Source organism: Rattus norvegicus, chromosome 1, assembly GCF_021556685.1.
Source record: "Rattus norvegicus strain SHRSP/BbbUtx chromosome 1, alternate assembly SHRSP_T2T, whole genome shotgun sequence".
Lineage (NCBI taxonomy): Eukaryota > Metazoa > Chordata > Mammalia > Rodentia > Muridae > Rattus > Rattus norvegicus.
In genome coordinates, this window is record NC_141534.1 from 226,637,623 (window position 1) to 226,650,352 (window position 12,730).

Consider the following 12,730-nt stretch of genomic DNA (forward strand, 5'->3'; position numbering starts at 1 on the left):
TAAGTTATCACAATAAAGCCACTTTTGTAGCCAGAAGTGGTGGTGCACGCCTTCCCAGAACTCAGAAGGCAGAGGCAGATAAACTCTGAGTTCCAGAACAGCCAATGTTACCCAAAAACCTACTTCCAAGCAAGCAAGCAAGCACAGGACTTTTACGCTGTATTGTATACAAACCCCATATATTGGATTATACAGTAACTTTAATGTGCTATAAATAACCTGCAGAAATTGTGTTAAGACTTTTAGATAGTACTAGCAAGATGGCTTAGTAGTAGACAAAGGGGCTTGCTACCAAGTCTGACAACCTCAATTCAGTCCCTGGAAATCACATGGTCAAAGGAGAGATCTGATTCCCATATGCCGCCATGCTTACAGTGAGAAGTGTACACACATCAAAAGCAAAATCAAAACTGAGGTTTGGGATGGTGACACGGCTTAGCAGGTAAAATTACTTGGTACATAAGTCTGACAAGTTGAGTTCAAACCCAGAACTCAGAATGGAAGGAGAGAAGGTTATCCTCTAAGTTCCCATCCATTGTGACAAACACAGCCTACACACATACACCACGCACATACACACACACACACACACTAAAACATAATATATTCTGTGCTTTCTGTGCTGCAGTGTACATGTGTGCATGTACATGTGTGTGTGTGTATACATGAATGTGTATTGCTTTGTGTCTCTTAACCCCACTTTATGAATTTCTAACTAAAACATAAAAACAAATTTTTCATAATTTATGAAAAAAATCAAAGTCAAATAACAAAGAATCAAGATATAGAATCAGGTTGTAGGGCATTTCAATACTATTTCTAAAAGGTAAAAAGATTTTTTTTTAAAAAATGTAAGGGATCAATACCTCTTATTTATTATATATAGCTATAAAACTATACAACTACTATGCTTTTAAAGGAGAGAATTTACGTGCTAATTCCCTTCAAAGAGATCAAACCAATCTGCAATTATTTAGTTTATAAAACAAAATGAAGTATTTTTCTTACCTTGATAGGAGATATATGAAAATATTCAAAGAGATTGACTTGTGATTGATCTACTGATGAAACCACTTCAAATTCTTGTTCAAATGCTTCTACATCCCTGTGAAAATATTCCACCTACACAAGGAACACAAATACTGAAAGGACTTGTTTATGTAAGATATTTAAAGCCAATGCCTCTCACATTGAAGAAAATACCTCCTTAATACCCAGTCAGCATCCTTTTATCCCCCCTCACTGGTTGGTTTAATGATTGATTTTCCCTCAAAAATAAGATGAGGAGTTAAATATTTTCCTTTTTTCCCCTTTTATTAGATATTTTCTTTATTTACATTTCAAATGTTATCCCCTTTCCTGGTATCTCCTCTGGAAAATCCCTGTCCCATTCCCCCACCCCCTGCCTTCATGAGTGTGCACCCCCACCAACCAACCAACCAACCAACCAACCAACCAACCAACCAACCAACCCCTCCTGCCTCCCCACCCTGCCATTCCCCTACACTGGAGCATGGAGCCTTCATAGGACCAAGGGCCTCTCCTCCCACTGATGCCAGACAAGGCCATCCTCTGCTACATATGTGGCTGGAGCAACAGCATCCTTAATTGAAAGTTAGGGCCTCAGAATTAACTTGTATCATTACTGCTAGGGAAATCTGTCACAAACCACACGACAGATATACCTTTTATCTTTCTATTAAATGATACCTAGCTTTCCTCATGTGACTACAGATCTTATTTTAAAAGAGCACTAATACATTCCAGCAACATCCTTTGTGGATATTTGCTTCTTTAAACATAGTTCTGTAACAGTCTGTAGCACTTTGGTACTCGTCTTACTGCAATTTAGAATCTAGTAACATAATGTACAAAGGTGACCATACTAAATAATTTCACATGAGGTAGTGGTGGTTTTATTTTTGGTAACCACAAACACTTCTTTTCCAAATATGCACAGACCTAAGCTACTTCTGTGTGCTGAAAAAAAAAAGTCTCAAGAACTTGAGGTTACAGAAATTATACAGATATGCATAATCAATCAATCACCTGTCCATCCATATATGTGAGTGGTATATAAAGTTGTAATTTAGAAAGATAATAGAACTTGGAAAGCTAGGCCTCTGGTCCATCTGGGGCATTTCTATGGACGTGTGATGTAAAGAGCCAACTCTGGAAGTGGCTGTTAGCTGGCTCAGCAGCACTGCTCAGACACTGCCCATTCCTCCATCCTTTATTTCAGACTTGTGCTCTTTTGTGGAAAAACGCACATACTTTTTTATTCCAGAAATCTGTGTTCTGTCTATCCTTTCACCAGCCTTGTTGTTTTTACCATCATGCTTTGTACTGAGTTTTATATTTGGGGTGTGACCCAGTAATTTGTTCTTTTTCAAAATTATTGAGGCTAACTTGAGCCTTTGTGATTCCATTGAATTTTAAAAGCAGTTTGTCAAGTTCTTCAAACAACAGATTATAATTTACAGAGTATAGATTTTGTACTTTAAAATTTATTAGGTATTTATTTTTTGCTGGATTATATGTAGGAAGGTTGTTTATAAAGTTTTGATGTGGGGTCATAATTCTAGTACATAAGAAATAGGACTGATTTTGATATGTTGGTTCTTGTCATTTATAACTTACATAATTCATTTGCTGCCTCTAACTATGTATCTTCTTTTGGATTTTTGCATGTAAGATTAGATCATCTGAGAAAAGAGGTAATTTGATTTCTTTGGTTTTGATGTCTATGCTTTTGCTTTTTCATTCATACTTGGTTTTCCTGAAGCTAATGAGATGTTGGATGAGAACAGGCGTCAGGGGGCTGCTTCTGATCTATAGGGAAGATTTCCAGTGTTTTACCCTGAGATCTTTGTAGTTTTTGACTGTATATATATAATACCTATATTTATACAGTATTGTTCTTATACATCATGACAGACAGACAGACTTGGTTCCTAGTATTTTGCTGAAGACTTTTATGTTCATATTCATGAAAGATGACTCTGGTTTTAGAGTGCAGTTTTAGTTTTGTCTTGGTGTTGGAATAGTAATGGCTTTATAGTACGGGTCAACAAATGTTCTCCCTTCCTGTTTATTGGAGAAATTTGTGCAGTGTTTACTAGTCTTGAGGGGTGATGTAGTTGTGCTAGCATTGCCCTTCAGGTAGATTTAGGATCATGCCTCACATCTTAGGATCATGTAGCTCTAGGGTCACAAATTGTATCTTAGAGATCAAGTAAATTGAGGGTCAGGCTTCACGTCTTAGGGATCAGGTAGATCTAGGGTCATATCTTATCTCTTAGGGATCAGGTAGATCTAGGGTCACACCTCCCATCTTAGGGATTGTTTTAAAAATGCTTCTTCTGAGCCATTTTCACCACTTCTCTGTGACCTTAATATTTTGTCCATTTTTTTAAGTATTATAATTTATTGTCATAAAACTATTGGTATTATTTCTTTATAACTCATTTATCTGGGTAAAGACAGAGGTAAACTTCCTTCTGTGGTTCTTTCAAAAAAATATGTCTTTCACTTTCATTGTTTTTTTTCTACTGTTTTACTCTTTTAGCAAATGACATTTAGAAAGCACACTAAAAGCAGAATAATAAAAGAAAAATTGATTTGTACTCATTAACATTAAAAACATCTATGCCACTAAAATCATGCCAGAACAGTAGAAAACACTTGAAACTGCACAAAGAATCTGGAAATTCAACAGTAAGAAGACAGATACCCCATTACACAACCTGGAGAGCCCGAGCAGAGAAGATACACACACATTATTAGCACATTGAAAGATTCTCATCATAGGCTGAGATGGCTCAGTGGGTAAAGATACATCCTGCCAAGACTGCCAACCCGAGTCTGATGTTGGCACTCACACGGCAGAAGAGAGCCAATGCCTGTACGCTGTACACCAGACTTCCATAGACATGCCATGGTTCTTCTCTACATCTTCTCACAAACAAATGTTTAAAAACATAGCATCATTTCAGCCATACAAGCCACAGTGAGAAGCCAGTTCATACCCGCTAGTATGGCAAGACACAACCCACAAATAATAGTAACTGTTGTAGGGAAGGCTGAGAAATGACAGTGCTCACACGGTAAACAGATGAGAAATGGTGGAGTCACTGTAAACCACACTTCTAAAATGACTGGACATGGAAAATTGTTAGAGTGAATTCGCTGAAAGACTAAATAGATTAAACATTATTATTACAAGACTCAGTAAACACACTCTTAGGTACATGAGAAATAAAAAGCTTAAGTTTACATAAAATATGTATATGCCAAACACCATCATACTTGTAAAATGTAAAAGCAAGCCAGATTTCAAGTGACCAATGAATCAGCAGAGTGTAACAAACTCATATAATGAATTATTACTTGGTCATAAAAAGGAATGAAGTACTAATAATACATGTTACAACATAAGAGAAACCTTAAAAACATGCTAAGTGATAGGGGTATAAAGGGACCTTGAGGGGAAATGGGGATGAATAGGATATATCACTGTATACATGTATGAAATTCTCATAAAGAAAAAATATGAAGTCCTCAACACCACACACTAAGAGTTTGTATATATAAATATTATAGGCAAAGGTTCTTGAATTTCGCCAGGTAATGACAACTTTATCTACAGAGTTTGTAATATTTTCTTAGACCTTCTCTTTTCATAATGTTTTCTATCAAATGCTGTAATTCCACATCTTACCTCTGTTTTCTCAGTCACTTCGGTTTTTGGGACAAGGTCTGCTAGGGCATACACAAACCCAAGATCCAACCTGAGATCCATTTCTTGAATCAACACTTTGAAATACCTGTATTAAAATGTAGGAAACAAACAAACAAAAATAAAGAAAATACACTAAGAGAATTAGATAAGGTAGAAGAGATCAACTTTAGAGCTTTGAAACTTGGGACTAAAGGAATGAGAGCGATGAACCACACTGTAACAGCAAGAAACTCCAAATATGAAAGTAGCCATAGAAAAGAAACTGACTGCTGACAAGAAGTCCAGAACAGGCCATTACAGCACAACAATAATGAACGTACAACTACATGTGATAAATCATTACATTTAAATAAAAAAAATAATTAAAAAAGCAAGTCCTAAAAGTATTTTATAGTTTGAAATATTTTGAGAAAATCAGACATTAACCTAGCTAGCTAGAGAGATGGCTCAGTGGTTAAGAGAATTCACTGGCTGCTCTTCCAGAGGACCAAGGTTGAGCGCCACCATCCATAGAGGGCTTATAATTGTCTATAATTCCAGTCCCAGGAATCACATGTCCTCTTCGGGTCTTAGCAAGCACCTCATATATATAATGGTATGCAGGCAAGACACTCAGATACATAAAATAAAAATAAAGGGAGAAATTAAAATGAGAAAATAAAAATAAGATGTTTAACTATACACATACATAGTAATACTTATTTATTTTAAAATGTTATCTATTTATCAGTGTGCATGTCCCCAAAGAACACTGCAGAGGCAGCGGTTTCCTTCCACCTTTGTATGGGCTCCAGGGGATCAATGGTAGGTTTACTAGGCTTGTGCTGCGAGAGGCTGCATCCATTGAGCCCTCTCACTAGCTCCATAATACTGCATTCTTAAAGTAGGGAAACATATACAGTTCATTTCAGTGATGAGGAGAAAGAAAGACAGAGGGATTATCATTTAGATGGATGCTGTGCTCTAATCTGCTTCTTAGAAGGAGTGAGTCATGAATAAGATGGAAATCTTACTTTTGTCACTGTTCCTAAAACAATGTAGTCATTATAAATAATTTACAACAGGAAAAATGCATATAAAAAGAAAAATAATAAAGTACCTGAGGTCTAGAGACAATTATTGTTAACCTGTACATATATTTTATCCAGAATCTCCTGACTTTCTAAGATTACCAAATACTATAATAGATTTTATTTTACCTTTAAATTTTATTTTCTTACACTTAAATATCTGGCTCACATAAAATTTGGTTTTAACAGCAACAAAATATATTCAAACGATCAAACAAAACAATTAAATAAACACACAGGAACTATATGAAAACACTTACTTAATGCGTGATATTTGGGAATGTCCTGCAGATCTCATGACAATACTGACATCTGTAAATGGCTTTGGTGCTGTGAAAGTTAAAAATACGATTATACTCATCACATTTTAACCCAAAGGATGGGCATTTTCTTTAAATTTAATTTATACATCAATGGAAAATTAATCAGGTAGTAAATCATCATCAGCAAATAAAATTAATGGCATCTCCATGGTCACCTAGTCTTACTTTCAGATCTCAGAACTACCTTTATGAATTAGAAACAAGAGCGAATTGTAAAAATAGGGTCTGGATGCTTGCACAGTCCAGCTTCTAAGTGGACTAGCATCTGTATGTAAGAGGGTGAAAAGACCTGCAAGGAAACTGTAAAGAAAAGCCACTACAAAGTGTGACACCCAAGGTTTATGGTCTGTGGTGGGCACACAGAACAGGGAAGCAAAGAGGTGGAATGCACAGGTGGTAGTGAGCAGAGAGAAAGTACAGTAAAAAGGGTAACAAGAAAGGGAAGAAACACAAAAGAACAAAGAAAGGTTGAAGACAGAGTGCCAGTTACGTTCATTAGAATACAGGACCATTCAGAAAATACTGAATCTGGGTGCTGGAGAACCAGCTCAATGGCTAATAGCCCTTACTGCACTTCCCAGCACCTACACTGGCAGCTCACAACCACCTATAGCTCCAGTTCCAGGAGCTCTGATGCCCTCTTCTGGTTGCTGCAGGCACCAGGCATGCATAGGATGTACACATACATTCTTAGGCATACACATAAGGTAAATGATAAAATCTTAAAAAAACAAAACAAAGCAAACAAACAAAAAAAAAACCACTGGATCTAAATGTTTTCATTGTTTACTCAGTTTCTAATATTTTAAACATTATAGGTTATTAATTAGTTCATGTATCAGTAATATGCCTTAAAATTCCTATTTCTAAAAACTCCAATACATTTTAAAATAACCTTTCTCAAACTCGAGCATTCACATGGTGTTGCGATGAATAACTCCTAGTCCTTCATTAAGCAGTTTTATTATCTATTAATCTATAAAAACTAAATTTGAGAATGCTACTGTTATAGCCAATAAACCAACTAGCCACATAACTGTATACCACAATCTAAAAGTAGCACAAACCTGAGTCCATGGTGACAGACCTTGGAGGTTTAATAGGATAAAACACGAAAGGAAAAATAGCACCATGAATCTGATTTTGGATCTAAGGAAATGAAACAAGAATTAGTTTTAGCATATCACGTACACAGTCTGACTGCAGTCAGACAAGTCAACATGCCACTGGGTACAGAGTGAAGCCTCAGCAGCCCTCCCGACTGCAGCCTCCCTTCTTTCTTTCATCTTCTTCCTTATCTTTTCTTCCCTTTCTTTCTTCTTTTTCTGTTTCTCTTTCTCTCAAACTGACCCTCCCTGATCCATGCCATCTTTCTTCTTAGACAGAGAGTCTCATTACATAGCACAGGCTGGCTTTGGACTCATGGTGATCCTCCTGCCTCAGCTTCTCAAGTGCTGGGATTACAGACATATGTAATTCTGGCTACTTTTCCACTTTGTTTTTACTCAAGGGCGTCCATCTTGTCTTCTTGAGCTTTGTCTGAGATAAAACAGACCAGGGGACACATCTGGGCTTTTACTGTTTTACATACACTTCAGACTCACCTGTATTCTATAAATCTGAATTCTGAATGATGACTGATGCGCAGATGTGTTATATTCTACTTTTAGTGCTGGGAGGTAATTTCTCCGGACAGCTATCACATGTGGTTCCAGAATTTTCATGTCATTGCCACTAGGTGTTAAGAGAACCTGAAAAATATTGCCCCTTCATAATAAAATGGGTTTTTGTTTTGATCATTTATTAAAATTAAAAATTTATATAAAAATAACTTTGAGATATAGTAATTTAAAATGTAAAGTCTACAGAAGAGGGTAGTGAGGTGGGGAAATGAGTAGAAGCAAAGTATAATGATATAGCTCTGAAAGCCATTACTTTGTATGCTAACTTAAAAAATGAATTAAAGTTGAACATGCATATGTGAAATCTCAGAATGCTGGCAGCAGAGACAGAGGATTGCTATCCGCAAGGATAGTTTGGTCCACAAGGCAAGTTTCTGGCCCGCTAGGGCAAAACTAACCAAACCAAATCAAACCCCGAAGAAAAGTTTTTAAAATATATGGTTAAGATTCAAATCTTTATGTTCATTTCCCTAAATTTAGAACAAATATCTATATAAAGATTATAGCTTGGCTATATCACTTTTTATATTTAATTTCTAAAACTGGTTTTAATAAAATAATCCAATCAAAGAAAAATAGTCTTAAAATTAGAAAAATCTTGTTTCTTGTTAGAGAATTAGTTACTAGAATCTTGAGCATGGTTCGATTTCCTAATACAATTTCACCTTTTTTTGTTTCTTAAATGTTCTTTAATACTTTCAATCCAATTGCTTTCAGTTCACTTTTATGCAGCTGATATGAAGTCTATACATTTGTGTTAACTACATGTTTTGTAAGAAGTCCGTTTCTTCTTAAAATTCAAAAGTAATTCAAACGATAGTATACATTACAAGTCACATTAGCATTTTAAACTTACTGGAATGCTATTGTCCAACTCAACAACCTTGTCCTCCAAGGGCGAAGACTCTGTGTACTCCCTGAATTCCTTCTCCAGCTTCTCGGTGTGTTTCACACTCATTGGCTTCCACCTGGACTTTTTCTTTGGTTTTGTCTCCCAAACCACATCAGAACTTACATATAAAAGCAGAAATCACTGTATTAATTTATAACCATTTAAGTAGTAAATTACTTATTCAGTCAGTATTCTAGGTAGAAGAAAAATACTACTGAACATCTCTGACATTCTTCATTTTTGCTAGGGGGTTACAGATAATAAATAGTAATCATGAACAAATCAATTTGAGTATCTGGGAGAGAGAAATGCTTTTGAACCAAGAACATGTATACAGTCTAAAATGGATCTGCCATCTTACCTACCAGGAATGGTAAGAATCATTAAAGTGGTATTTAAAATGAACTAGTCACTAGGCCCCATTATGAAGCTGTCCCTTAAGGGAGACACTGAGGGTAAAAACATTTCAGATACATGAGCAGCTTTACCAAAGACCCTCAAGCAGAGGACGGCAGTGCCCAAAGAATAGAGACTAGCATGACGGGGACACACTGGGGGTAGAGATGATAGAAGCCAATGAGAGGAACAGCAAGGTAAAGCCTTTGAGGGACAGACTGAGTTTTAGTTTTCAACTATGAATGCATCTAACCTTGTAATGCCTATGTAAGCGACTTCTTGCTTTGTATAGTTATTGACAAGTGAGATCCCGACATCCTGCAATGCCAGCACAACTTCCAGCTCCGCTAACTCTGCCTTCTCACTCTCATATGTTACTTTAAACACTCTTGGATCTTCAGTGAATAAAATAATACGCTGCAGGCCTTCAAAGAACGACACTAAATAAATGGTTTTTTTCCCCACACTTATGGGCGTCATCATATCCTAAAAGAAAACAAAAAAGGGAATCAGAGTTTGTACTCTGCAAAGAGCTGCAGATACCAGCAAACAGGAAGTCTATACTTGATATTTACATGATAAGAATACAAAGAACCTTACTGCCTAAGGCTAAGGCAGCAAACCACTTGCATAGGACTTGGAGACAGTTATCCCTCACACGAGCTATTTCAGACAATTCATCACAATCTGTACAATGCCTGGAAGATTTCCTCACTAAAATAACCTCACGTCAGCTGCTACATTATAATGACACTGTTAATCATAAAGTCAAATCAGTTAAATACATTTTAGATCATAATAAACTCTAACTTAAAGTCTTATAGGCTAAATCAATAACATTTTTTTGCTTCATTTGAACTATGGTAAATACAGTACATTAAAGGTTGTTTAAGCCTCATATTCACATTTCCTTACAGCAGAGTAAGAAAGGGTATTTGCTATCCTAGTCACAAGCCTTACAAAGACTGATACAGCCGGGTGCAGTAACTCACAGTCTTCACTCTACACATCTATAACCATTGGACTTGGCAGGCAGAGGCCAAAGGACTGCCCTGAGCTCAAACGAGCCAAGGCTACAGTGGGAGGCCTTGTTTCAAGTTCTAAGACAAATAAAATTCATACGTAACAACAACAACATACAGCACTGATGTTTTCTACAGGGCTTAGGAGACTCCTTTATAAATACTGGGTTAGGAGACAATGAGATCACTCAACAGAAGCCTAGAGACCTGAGTCCATCTCCAAAACTCATGGTAGAAGGAGAGAAATGATTCACATAAGTTGTCTTCTGACCTCCTCATGAAGGCCTGTGGTATATTTGCACTCATATGTATATGCCCATATACATCTCCACATGTATAATAACAGAGATTAAAATTAAAAATTAATGGATAAACAGTGTATTGGTATCTTCTTTAAATTCAATGATTAAAAAATGAAGCAAATTAACAGTTAAGCATAAATTCTAGCTAATAAATATTCTGATCAATAGAAATTTAATATTTAGTTCACATTTATGTTACACAGAAATTAAAAATTGAAGTTACCATAAAATTATTATCTAGGTACTATAGTAGTATCCACAAAAACTTCTAAAATAAAATACATAGTACTGAAGTTCAGACAATTAATAAAACGTATATTTTCAAATCTGAATCTCTAATATACCAAATTTCAGACTTATCTTTATAAATTTCAAATACTCATTATTATTTAACTATGTAATGTGATAATCAAGATATCATCTGAGCCTTTAATCCTTGAGAGGCAGACAGGTGGATGTTGCTCAGCTGATGCCAGCCTGGTATGCATATCAGATTCTAGGACCACAAGGGCTTTTAAGGGAGACTCTCCCTGCCACAAACAAACAAACAACCCCAAAAAACAACAAAAAAAAACAAACAGTAAATTGAATCTAACAAAAGAAAACAAACCCTACTAATCAAGAATTTTTTTAAAAATAATGATGCATGTTATTTTTTTATTATTTTTTAAAGATTTATTTATGATGTATACAGCATCCTGCCTGCATGTATGCTTACAGGCCAGAGGAAGGCACCAGATCCTATTACAGATGGCTGTGGGCCACCATGTGGTTGCTGGGACTTGAACTCAGGACCTCTGAAAGAGTAGCCATTGCTCTTAACCTCTAAGCCATCTCTCCAGCCCAAAAAATTTTAAAGGATTACAGTTAGGCTAATTATATGAAATTTGCTTTAAAATAAAAATCAAATCAACTAATGCCCACATTGAAAGAAAATTAAACAAAAAATCCAACTAGTTCAAGAGGTCTAAGGAAATGGCTACTGGTTAAAACCTCAGGGCGATCTGGAGCAGCTCACAGGCACTGTATGCATGCAGGCTGAAAGGGTCTGGCATCCTTGGGAATCTGTGAGCATATGGCACACATACACAGTACTCAGGCACGTACACCAACACACACAAGTGACTAAAGTCTAAAAAAATACAAGTGTATGCAACGACAAAGAAACCCCAAACCCAGAATTTCTTTTTTTTTTTCTCTTTTTTTTTTCCTTTTTCTATTTTTCGGAGCTGGGGACCAAACCCAGGGCCTTGCGCTTGCTAGGCAAGTGCTCTACCACTGAGCTAAGTCCCCAACCCCAAACCCAGAATTTCTTTTTTTTTTTTTTTTTTATTAACTTGAGTATTTCTTATATACATTTCGAGTGTTATTCCCTTTCCCGGTTTCCGGGCAAACATCCCCCTCCCCCCTCCCCTTCCTTATGGGTGTTCCCCTCCCAACCTTCCCCCCATTGCCGCCCTCCCCCCATAGACTAGTTCACTGGGGGTTCAGTCTTAGCAGGACCCAGGGCTTCCCCTTCCACTGGTGCTCTTACTAGGATATTCATTGCTACCTATGGGGTCAGAGTCCAGGGTCAGTCCATGTATAGTCTTTAGGTAGTGGCTTAGTCCCTGGAAGCTCTGGTTGCTTGGCATTGTTGTACTTTTGGGGTCTCGAGCCCCTTCAAGCTCTTCCAGTTCTTTCTCTGATTCCTTCAATAGGGGACCTATTCTCAGTTCAGTGGTTTGCTGCTGGCATTCGCCTCTATATTTGCTGTATTCTGGCTGTGTCTCTCAGGAGCGATCTACATCCGGCTCCTGTCGGTCTGCACTTCTTTGCTTCATCCATCTTGTCTAATTGGGTGGCTGTATATGTATGGGCCACATGTGGGGCAGGCTCTGAATGGGTGTTCCTTCAGTCTCTGTTTTAATCTTTGCCTCTCCCTTCCCTGCCAAGGGTATTCTTTTTCCTCATTTAAAGAAGGAGTGAAGCATTCACATTTTGATCATCCGTCTTGAGTTTCGTTTGTTCTAGGGATCTAGGGTAATTCAAGCATTTGGGCTAATAGCCACTTATCAATGAGTGCATACCATGTATGTCTTTCTGTGATTGGGTTAGCTCACTCAGGATGATATTTTCCAGTTCCAACCATTTGCCTACGAATTTCATAAACTCGTTGTTTTTGATAGCTGAGTAATATTCCATTGTGTAGATGTACCACATTTTCTGTATCCATTCCTCTGTTGAAGGGCATCTGGGTTCTTTCCATTTTCTGGCTATTATAAATAAGGCTGCGATGAACATAGTGGAGCACGTGTCTCTT

At 37.0% G+C, this 12,730-nt stretch overlaps 1 protein-coding gene across 4 annotated transcripts in view; it reads right to left on the reverse strand.

The window, feature by feature from the left end:
• The window catches only part of Vps13a (vacuolar protein sorting 13 homolog A), a 226,617-nt gene that overhangs the window by 35,280 nt on the left and 178,607 nt on the right, over positions 1-12,730 (reverse strand). For all 4 annotated transcript variants that reach the window (NM_001100975.2, XM_087563778.1, XM_087563769.1 and 1 more), the window contains 7 exons: positions 9,358-9,590; positions 8,673-8,826; positions 7,739-7,885; positions 7,202-7,283; positions 6,072-6,141; positions 4,721-4,826; positions 1,009-1,122 (listed from right to left, as the gene is read on the reverse strand). In NM_001100975.2, the coding sequence (NP_001094445.2) occupies positions 1,009-1,122; positions 4,721-4,826; positions 6,072-6,141; positions 7,202-7,283; positions 7,739-7,885; positions 8,673-8,826; positions 9,358-9,590 (906 nt within the window). The remainder of the gene's footprint in view (positions 1-1,008; positions 1,123-4,720; positions 4,827-6,071; positions 6,142-7,201; positions 7,284-7,738; positions 7,886-8,672; positions 8,827-9,357; positions 9,591-12,730) is intronic.